Source organism: Haemaphysalis longicornis, unplaced genomic scaffold, assembly GCF_048455015.1.
Source record: "Haemaphysalis longicornis isolate Haplotype H1 unplaced genomic scaffold, Haemaphysalis longicornis Haplotype H1 scaffold_11, whole genome shotgun sequence".
NCBI lineage: Eukaryota > Metazoa > Arthropoda > Arachnida > Ixodida > Ixodidae > Haemaphysalis > Haemaphysalis longicornis.
In genome coordinates this window covers 129,016,100-129,026,718 of record NW_027526214.1, presented here as the reverse complement: position 1 = coordinate 129,026,718, position 10,619 = coordinate 129,016,100, and the positions used below count along the sequence as shown (strand labels likewise).

General features: G+C 46.7%; 2 protein-coding genes across 2 annotated transcripts; one reads left to right on the top strand and one right to left on the bottom strand.

Annotated features, from left to right (window-relative positions):
• Positions 1-316: 316 nt before the first annotated feature.
• LOC144160813 (uncharacterized) lies at positions 317-10,530 on the bottom strand. Its single transcript, XM_077691968.1, has 2 exons — positions 10,254-10,530; positions 317-1,574 (listed from the first exon to the last, which is right to left on the bottom strand). Exons 1-2 carry the CDS (start codon positions 10,528-10,530, stop codon positions 799-801), a joined length of 1,053 nt encoding a protein of 350 aa, XP_077548094.1. The 3' UTR covers positions 317-798.
• LOC144161009 (uncharacterized) lies at positions 3,489-5,190 on the top strand. The gene has a single exon (XM_077692079.1). It carries the CDS (start codon positions 3,528-3,530, stop codon positions 4,758-4,760), a length of 1,233 nt encoding a protein of 410 aa, XP_077548205.1. The 5' UTR covers positions 3,489-3,527; the 3' UTR covers positions 4,761-5,190.
• Positions 10,531-10,619: the final 89 nt, after the last annotated feature.

The window sequence follows — 10,619 nt, the reverse complement described above, 5'->3', positions numbered from 1 at the left end:
TACTCTACGCATGCGAGAGTAAGCCTGACCTTTCTCTACCCAGTTGTTGGGGAAGGCAACAGTGGTAAATGTATGAGTGCTGAAATCTGCTGTCCTGCCATAATCATTCACTCCCATGGCCGTGCATTTCTTTACCGTGCATTCCTTGTGCATTTCTTTACAAAAAAATCACTGAACTCAATAAGCAGTGGTCCCGGGTGTTCGAATCCTGGACCAGGACGAATTTTTCTTCAACTGCGAAGTTTCTGAGAAAGCTGTATAGCTTTCCTTTGTAGCCGTATGGCTGCATTAAGGTGAATGTCAATATTTCCTTCACAGAAACTTACTCCACCTTGGGGATTTCCCCTAAATCTGGTCGATTAACACCTGTCCTTCACTTCGAGCTGTTGATCAATTCGCTTTCGCGCTACTAACGACTAGCCTCCTGGTTAGCTGAGTTGGTAGAGCGACTGCTCCGGTTAAGCAGTGGTCCCGGGTTCGAATCCTGGACCAGGACAATTTTTCTTCAACTGCGAAGTTTCTGAGAAAGCTGTATAGCTTTCCTTTGTAGCCGTATGGCTGCATTAAGGTGGATGTCAATATTTCCTTCACAGAAACTTACTCCACCTTGGGGATTTCCCCTAAATCTGGTCGATTAACTGCTGGGCTCTGTTTGGGCGCGTACCGCCGCGTGACTACAGTGGCTAGATAGTGTGACCCCAGACAAGCTATGACAACAAGCTGAGTCCCTAAAGTGCTCTGCACTTATAAGATCAACAACAACAGAAACAACAACAAAGAAAATGAACTTATGGGCACCTAATCCCTTTCAATGCTGTTGGGCATCAAGCACAAATAGGCTTTTTTTTCTTTGCGAAACTCGACAAAAACACAGCTTCTCAACACATCCCGTGGTGTTAAGATTGTGGGCACACCTGAAGCAGACAAGAAACATGGCCTAATGTGGTCGGGAAATGACGCAGTGTCCAAAAACAGAACTTCTCGGCATAAGAGCAAGCATTTGTGCCCTCCCATAAACGATGCTCGCACCACTTTTTCGATGTGGAAGAAACCTTGGGATGCTTCCACAAAAGTGCTATCACTTTTAATTGGCCTTTTATATAAGGCACTATGATAGACTTGGTCGTCAAAGATGAATCTGTCATAGCACTCAATGGCACCATAGCCAGCCTCCTTCAATAAGTCACCTTCAGCAACAGTAAGCTTGGCATGCATGTTGCGCCCCAACAGTGTAGCCCCCTCCTCATGAATTGCATTGGAGACACGAGCATGGCCCAAAAAAAGTTTGCACGTGGCTCTTTCATCTTCGGTGATGTCTCCAGCTGAAACAAAATTCTCCAGACACTGTCCCATAACCACACGCTCAACAATCTGATGGGGTAGACCGTTAGCTGCTGTGATGGACTTGACAAGCTTTCCATTCCCACCTTCAAATACAAACGTGGAATTCGCCCACAGAGGACCAAGGTCTCGAACATTTGCCGCCAAATGCAGCAAAGAGTGCACATTGAACACCGGTGCTGCAGGTCCGTAGAGCACTTCGCAGCGTTCAACAAATGACAACAGTAGCCGATCTGGAATGAATTAAAAAGGGATGTTTCAGAGACATGGGTATGCAAAAAGGGGGTGTGGCCCCCTTCTGAATTTTTATGAAGGGGAAGGAGGAGGGGAGAGAGTCATAAAAGGGCCACCAACCCTGCCGATCATCAGAGAAATGTTATTGGTGGCTATGTTTTTATCTAAAGCCACGCAATTAACTTATACAGCTTCTAAGTTTGCACTTGTTTACAGCTACATCGTATTTGCACCTCTTTCTTCGCTTTTATTTCTTTGCTGTTCTGCATTCAGTATTTCGACTGGCTTCTTCTTTTTACTCATGTACAATGTTTAGGTGTGACACGGCCCGCACTATTCGACAACTTTTACATTTCCTGTTCATAGTTTTGTTGTGAACTTTGTGAAGTGGGCCCATCAGCCCCTCAAGGCAAGCTTCAGAATCCCGGCCAATGCTAAAGTGAGAACGCGCAACAAAACAGGGGATAATGATAACTTTTGTTCTATTGCAAACGTGCCGAGATAGTACACTGGTCACACATTGGGCTGCTATGCAGTGCTACCGTGGAGACCCTAATCAAATGCCACCGCAGCACACACATTTTTTTTTATTTCTTTACCCCTTTTAAGTGGCAGGACATTTCTTTGACCAAACAGCAAAGACTGTTTTTCACACATTGGCACACTTAAGGCTTTCACATTTAAGAAAAATTAAAGGGGTCGTGAACAGATTAAAAAAAAATAATAATGTTGTGTGAGCGTATTTCGAACTGTGAAACCTTGATAAACAAACTGTGCATAGTAGTTACGCTGGACAATATCGGCAAATGGGTAGAAACACGCAGGTACGGTTTCTCCAAGGATTTTTTCCTCGAGTCGTGAGGTGATGTCATGTTAAGAACTAAAGAAGCCAATCATAGCTCCCCCTCATCTGCACATGTGGGCGTACAGCAGGCTTGCAAAGAGTCAGATATGGCTACAACATCGGTGCAACCATAGAATTTGCCCACAATTGAACGGGCAATGTCTGATCTCTGAAACAACTGATCAACAAGGTCGAACTCTCAGTCAACAATGTGGGTGAGTGGCACAGGCAGAGGCAACCAGTAAACTGGGTATTTGTAAACTGTTTATGCTGTTTCCCCCTAGTCTAATCTGTCGCTCTTTAAGCCAGTATTCTTGCTCAAGCTTGCTGATGTCCATAGGCGTGGTGCGCACAGGGGGGGCAGCCCCCCCCTAATCATCTGAAGGGGGGCGCAAAATTTGCCCCATACCTTGCCGATGTAACACATGAAAGTAAAAATTTCTGCTCAGAAATATTTTGTGTGTTGCAATTCCATCGCATTGAAATAAAACTTTGATAACTGTCCCTCTTTGCACTGCGTTCGGACCGCTGGGCCTTCAGTGGGAAGTGGTCAGGAGTTGCTGTAAGGGAGGGGGGCAGCGGTAAGACTTTGCCCCCCTAAATCGAGAACTCTGCACACGCCTATGCTGATGTCTATCTCACATAACCTCTCATGTGAGTTACGCAAACGTGAGCTTCCTGATATGACGAGCGAAATGACCTAAAGCTTAAAATGGGAATTTACTGCCTGAACACGTTTATCTAAGGAACTCCTAGTTGTCAGATATTAACACCAACCCATCTTTTACCCTTCATGTGTAAAAATATTGCACGTGAGCCAGTGATACAGCGAGTCGCCAAGCCCCACCATCACGCACTTGGATTGATTCCCTTGTTTGCAGCGAAAGAACATAGTTTTGTCAACTGGATACCCTCCCCTATGGCTTACTGCAGAAGCGTTCTACAGTAAGTTGGCAGTTAAAGCTCTAGATAGACAAGAATTTATGAAAGCAAACCGGAATGCTGGGCTAAATATAAAACGGCTTTTATGCTGCAGTTTGAGATGCATGAGCACCCTGAATCTGTGGTCCACCTACTTCCGGCCACCGTAGTGAAAGGACGTAGGGTCATGTGCTCCCAAGGGGCGGCAATTGCGGCGCAGCCTAGCCGCGGAAACAGGATCGACGCGAATGATAACGAAGAGTATCAGATTATTTTGCCATCTCTGCCTACCGGGCGTATCGTTTTAAACACAGTTTTTCTTCATGGTGACGTGCGCGCTCGACCTTTTCGAGTAGAAGATTTCAGGGACACGCTGGCCAAGTCTGGTATGCTTTCCGAGGTAGTTGCCTTGGGGGCATATCAGATAAACCACATCTGGGCGGTGACGTTTAACAGCCCCGAAGCGACGAAAAAGATGCTTGCGACCGGCGAACTGCAAGTGAAGGGACGGCGCTGCCTGGTCATCGACCCGCAGGACCAAGAGGTGAAATTGAAACTTCACTGGCTGTTGTACGGTGTTGCGGACGAAGACATTCGGGCGGCGTTTGCGGCATATGGCAAAGTTAGCGAAGTCACCCGGGAACGCTGGCGAGTACAAGGTGTGCACGACAAAGGTTCCACCACCCGCACCGTGCTCCTCAAGCTGAAGGCCGGACTGAAGGTTGACGACTTGCCCCACCAAATTCGTGTGGCAGGTGAACTGGCTCTCGTTGTGGCCCCCGGCCGTCCCATGCAGTGCCTGCGCTGTCACACCGCCGGCCACGTACGGAGGGACTGCCAGGTGCCGCGCTGCTCCCGATGCCGGCGGTTCGGACACCGAGACGAGCAATGCGTCAAGACGTACGCGAATGTGACCGGGTCCACAGAGAGAGAGGATTCGATCGAGTTGCTTATGGACACAGCGGAAGCTGAGGAAGCAGCGAAAGGTGTGGGGGAGCATTCGACGGTGGAGGCGTCGACTGCTCCAGGTGGACCCAGCGGTGACGGTCTCAAGGACCCAGGCAACGGCCGGCAACCGACAGAGGCGTTCCCACCTTTGCCTGTCCAACAGGCGGAAGGTGGTGTTGACGCCCCCTCTGTGAAAGTCACAACGGATGCAACTGAGCCATACGAGATGAAAACGAACGTCGCCTCTCCTGCTAGCAGCGTCAACGCGACCGCCAAGCGGTCCCACGAAGAGGCCGGCCACAAGGAGGGGGTGGAAGAAGGTGGCACCGGAGAGCCGCCGCAAAAGGCGGCAGTCGCGCGGCGGTCGTCCCTGCGACTACGGCCGAAAGTTCAGGCCGACCACAAACAGCCGGATACAACGCCGGGACAACTACAGCCTCCGGGAGGCCCAACAGCGGACGGACACGCCTAGCGACGGCGTGACGAGAACGGTAAGCACCATGCTCCCGGCCTCCACACCTCGTCTTTGTTTAAATGCCTACTGAAGCTCAGTTGACCTTTGCTACGCTTAACGTTCGAGGGCTCTCAGCAAAAAAGAAGCAAAGTCAGGTGCACCGCCTACTTACTGAGCAGGATTTAGACGTGGTGGCATTGCAGGAGACGAAAGTTGAAGGGGAGGATGAGACCGGGAGCATGGTGCAGCGCTTCACGGCCAGGTATTTTGCGTGTGTCAGTCATGCTGTAGGAAACTCTGCAGGCTGTGTGCTTTTTCTGAAAAAGCATTCAGGCCTGGAGGTTGAAAGTGTTCGATCGTGTGTTTTTGGTCGTTTCGTTGTGTGTGATTTCGCGTTGAATAACGTTGAATGGCGTGTGATTTGTCTGTATGCACCGAACGCGAGAGAGGATAGACAGAATTTCTTTCGCACTCTACGTCAATACCTCACTAACGAGAGGCAAATTATAATGATGGGAGATTTCAACTGTGTGTTATCCCCGCAAGACAAGACAAGCAGCAGTCCTTACAAGGACGCAAGTACGGACTTGCTGGCCGAACTTATCGACGAGTTTGGGCTGGTAGATGTGGCAAAATGCCTTGAGAACGGTCGAGACGTGCGCTTCACCCACTTTCAGGGAACCAGTCACGCGCGGCTTGACAGATTTTATGTGTCGCTTGAATTAATCCCCAAATGCCAATCATATAGTGTACATCCAGTATCATTTTCAGATCACTGCCTTGTTAAATGTAGCGTCGGGCCCAGAAAACAAAAAACGACCTTTTCGTGGGACCTCTGGAAATTAAACGCTAAACTTTTAAAGGACGAAATCTTCACCGACACAGTTAAGGAAAAAATTGAAGAATTTAAAAATGAGGATAATAAAATCGGAGAACAATGGGAATTATTCAAAGAAGCAATTAAAGTTAAAGCCATCGAAAGATCAAGCTGCATAAGATACGAGGAAAAAATGAAAGAAGGGATGCTACGTCACACTCTACAAAGATTAACTATAGAGGAAGGGAAAACACCAGGTGTGTTTAAAGATGACATAGGCAAACTGAAACATCAACTTGAGTTAATGGACGAAGAACGCTATCGCGGAGCGCTCGTTCGTGCGAGAGCTGAACGATTAGCGATGGGGGAAACGCCCACCAAACGGGCGCTCGGAATTGAAAAAGCACGTGTTCGACAAAACACGATAGATAAAATCGAATGGGAAGGACGCGCGTCAAGCAAAAAAGAGGACATCCACCAGTTTTTCTTTGAATATTACCAACAGTTATTCGCGTATCGGCCCTGTAATCTAGAAACCTTTCGAAGGGAGTATCTCAGCTGCATGCCAATTCTTGAGGACGAAACAAAAGACAGTTTGGAACAACCCATATCTGTTGAAGAAGTGAAGGCAGCTATAGATAATTTAAACCCTGGAAAGTCGCCCGGCCCAGACGGGCTAAGCGCGGCCTTCTATAAGCATTTCAAAGCCGAGGTTTCACCTATTTTAACGGCAATGTTTAATGAGGCATTCCGAATGAAAACCCTTCCACCATCGTATGCATCATCGCACACAGTTTTGATACCTAAAACAGAGGAAACTGAAAAATTAAAGTCTGTCACTTCATACCGACCAATAGCGTTGACCAACGTAGACTACAAGGTTTTTATGAAGGTGCTCGCGCAAAGGCTGCAAACAGTTATCACAACCCTTGTTGGACCGCACCAGACGTGCGGCATCAAAGGACGCACAATCACAACAAACATACACACCGCGCGGTGTGTACTCGAGTGTTGTGACGCCACTGGAGATGCCGTTGCACTTCTTCAACTAGACCTTCAAAAGGCATTTGATTGCGTCTCACACGATATTCTGCTCTCTATTTTGGACCACATCAAAGTGGGAGCCGTCATTAGAGACGGAGTGACCCTGGCGTACCACAAGTGTACGACGCGGTTAATTATAAACAAGTCACTGGGAGCGCCCATTAACGTGCAACGTTCGGTACGCCAGGGCTGCCCACTCAGCCCATTGCTTTTTTGCATATACATTGAAATGTTGTGTTTAACTATTATAAAGAACGATCAGATCCGAGGTTTCCGTTTACATACGCGTGAAGTGAAACTTCTTGCCTATGCGGACGATGTCGCGGTGTTTTGTCACAACAAGGAAAGTGTCGTTCACGTAGTCGAAATCGTGAAAAGGTTCGGCGTTGTCACAGGAAGCCTGGTGAACTGGGGAAAGTGTGTCGGGTTCTGGCACGGCGATTGGCCAACAACCCCAGAGTTTTTTGCCAACATCAATTGGGTTACTCATCCCGTCAAGTACTTGGGCACTCCACTGGAGTATTATAGAGACAGTGAGCCGTATTGGCGTGCGCAAGCTCAAGAGCTGCGCGAGAAGGCTGACAATTGGAGGGGCTCTGGTTTATCCATGTTCGCAAGGGCAAACGTATGCAACGTATTTCTTGCCAGCAAATTGTGGTACGTGATGCAAGTTCTACATTGTTCGCGAGTGAATGTGCAGAAACTTCACCGCGTGTTCGCGGTGTTTGTTTGGGCTTCAAGTTGGGAGAGAAGTAGCCGAACAAATCTTTTCAGGCGAGTTCAGGAAGGTGGGCTCGGGCTGACCCACTTGTTCGTGCGACAGCTTGTTAACAGGTTTTTATTTTTTCGCGATGTACGCGATCCTTTTTTGAGGACTGTCTGTCAGTTGCGGCTCGGGCGAGTTCTGCCCAATTTTGTTGTGACGAGCGGCCGCATGAGTGGTGGTCTCCATGGCTATTTAAAGGAAGTAGTCGACGCGGTGATGTTTCTGAGCGTGCGTTTTTCAAAAGAGTATTTGAGTACTGTTACACGGAGGAAATTGTATAATGATGTATGTAGCGTTATCCTTCCTGTTCCTATGTACCGAGCCTTATACGCTGGAGGCCCTGGGCAAAACGTTCTTAAGCGCGTGAAGAAAATGTTAGTACCGTCAGGGGTGAAGTCTTTCTTTTTTAAACTTCACACCAACACATTAACCACAAAGACATGGATGGAAGAAAGGGGCCTGTTTGTTCCGTGGGGTACGCACTGTACACTGTGTAAAAAGCCAGAAACAGTAGATCACGTGTTTTTACACTGTTGGGAAGGTGTTTTCTTCTGGGACGTTCTTCAGAGGACTATGCGCAAGGAGCTCCCCCTGAGCCCACACGGAATCCGTTACCTGGCAGTGGATGACGATGATGGTATGCCATTGGACATGATAATGTTGTTGGGCCTCCAGAGTATTTGGCGAGCACGCTCGGCTTATGTCTACAGCGATGTAGACGCTCGGTCGGCGCGGGTGTATTTCGGGGAATATATTTCAAGGTATATAGACGAACAGAAATTGCATGAATGTGTGCCGGAATGGCTTTCAAGTGTCGAGCCACTGGCAACGTTAAAACCCTTTTAAATGACAACGCCAGCCCTGGTCGGGTTGGTGGCGGTTTTTTTTTTCTTCTTTTTTTTCAGTTTAGTGTCATTCATGTGTTGAACCCTGCATGTATTATGTTGTAAAGTGCAAACCTGGCAATAAAAAAAAAAAAAAAAAAAAAGAATCTGTGGTCCAGTGAGCAAAGTGTTCGACTTCAATGCAGGCTGGCCCGGTGGCTGCACGTTCGAATCACACGCGAGGCACCTGCTTTTTTTTTTTTTTTGCTAGAGTGGCTTTGCATTGTTTGACATGAAAAAGGTAATATTTGGAAGAGAATTCCCCAAAATGTGGTGAACTACGCCAGGGAAACTGAGTACAATAAGCCAGTAGGTCTGATTTCTGCTACAACAGTTGCCAGACAACTGAAGCAGTCACGCCGCTGATCGTGTGGATGGAAAAGTATATCGGGCAACCAACAAAAGGATGCAACATTTTTAAAATGTTGAGTTTACAGCTTTACAAAATATTATATACAAAGAGCGTTCATCTCTCAAATGTTGTTAACAAGACGTCACTGCTTGTTGCGCTGCCGACCGACAATGCACACATGGTTGCTTGCGATGCGCCTGAGAATGAGCATTTCAAAGGTGTCTCCGAAATTCCAAAAGCAACGAATTGTGAAAACATTTCGTATTTATGTTTTTAAAAGATTGTTCCTGCAGATAAAATTAAGCAAAGGCAAATGTACGTTCTGTTCACCACCCCTTTAAGAGTAATCATTGATTGCAGGGTATAACGCGCCAACGCAACGCAGGCGATAAGGCGCGCCATAGTGGAGGGCTCCGGCTTAATTTTGACCACCTGGGGATCTTTAAGGTGTGCCAAAATCTTGTACACACGGGCGTTTTTGCTTTTCACCGCCATCAGAAAAGCAGCCACGGCGGCTGGGAACCAAACCCGCATCCTTGTGCTCAGCAGCACAACGCCTTAGCCACTGAGCCACCGTGTAAGAGTAATCAGTAGGCTGGCTATTTAAAATAGGGCCCAGCTTCAGCATTCAGTACATTTGCTTTGTTTAGTTCTGACTTTTTTGTTCTTTTTATTATGCTCTAGCAGATTTTTCTTCTGTGCGGGTGGTCCAGATCTTTCTAAAATAAATCTTGCATGTATGACTGGTTTCGGATCACAAATCTTACAAGGCACCTCAGACGCTGAAGGTCCTAGTATAGTACTGACTAACATGTGCAGATAAGAATTTTCACCATAGCATGGAATCGTTCCAAAAAATACTTCTAACACAATCACCATACACATATTTTTCTTAAGGATGGCTGCGTGTAAACTTTTAAAGATGGGATCAACTACAGTACACACCTTATAATGGTAGTCCTCTATATGAAATCTCGCTTTATTTGAAGTATTTAATAGTCCCCCACTGCAGTGCAGAGAGGCCAAACCATCTCCACTTTTAACAAAGTAGTATTACCTATTGATGACAGTTTTCTATTGTGAGGACTATGTCCTGCAAGGGTTTATTGTACTTGAAAATGTAGAACGTAAATGGCCAGTTTGGTTCAATGCACTTGTGAAGACAACCCATTAATTGCATAGAGTTCCAGCAAATATATCTTTGGAAAGATACCCGGAAAAATACACAGCAAGAAATAAAGTACAGAAAACTGAATATTCAACCATAAAGTGTCACTCATGCCTACAGCTGCCATCCTGGTGTGATGGTACTGATGAAGCAATAAAACTAGTTTTCAACAGCAACAGGTATGTCATTCAATACTGGTTTAGTGAAGACAGCAGATTCATCTAGTTAATGGCAATACACAAATGAGCTTCCTTTAAGATGAGTTCCTTTGAGATGATTGCATTATCACTCGTCCTACTTTTTCCTCCAATTATGAATAACAGGTGAGCGCATTACCTGAACACACAGTTCACTGTCAGTAGCATTCAAGCCTGCTTTTCTCTGAAGTAAATTTTGTAAAAACAATCAAACCACATCAAATAATTCTGTGAACCTCAAATGACACCACTATCTAGCCCTTTCTTGCAATCGAATTCCTACCTGCGCGGGCAATGTCGTTTGTGGACAGCGACTCTCTCAGGAGAATGTGAATAGCTTCAGAGAGCTTCGCCAGATGACGCCAGTATTCCTGCGGCAGCACACCCTCAAGGCAAGGGAGGGCATAGAAGAGCAGCCAGCTCCTCCACTCGGACGCCTTCCAGTTGCTTCTTTCATCGAGGGATCGAGGCAGCCGTGTTACACAATGAGGTGGCTGGATGGCCAGCAGCCGGTCATTGACCTTTTTCAGTTTCGGTGGATCTCCTGCATATAAAAACATTGAGCGATAATATTTCTCTGTTTTTAAAAAAGTATTACCAAGTACAGTCTATGCCTGTTCCAACAGACCCTTTTAATCTGAAAAAATAT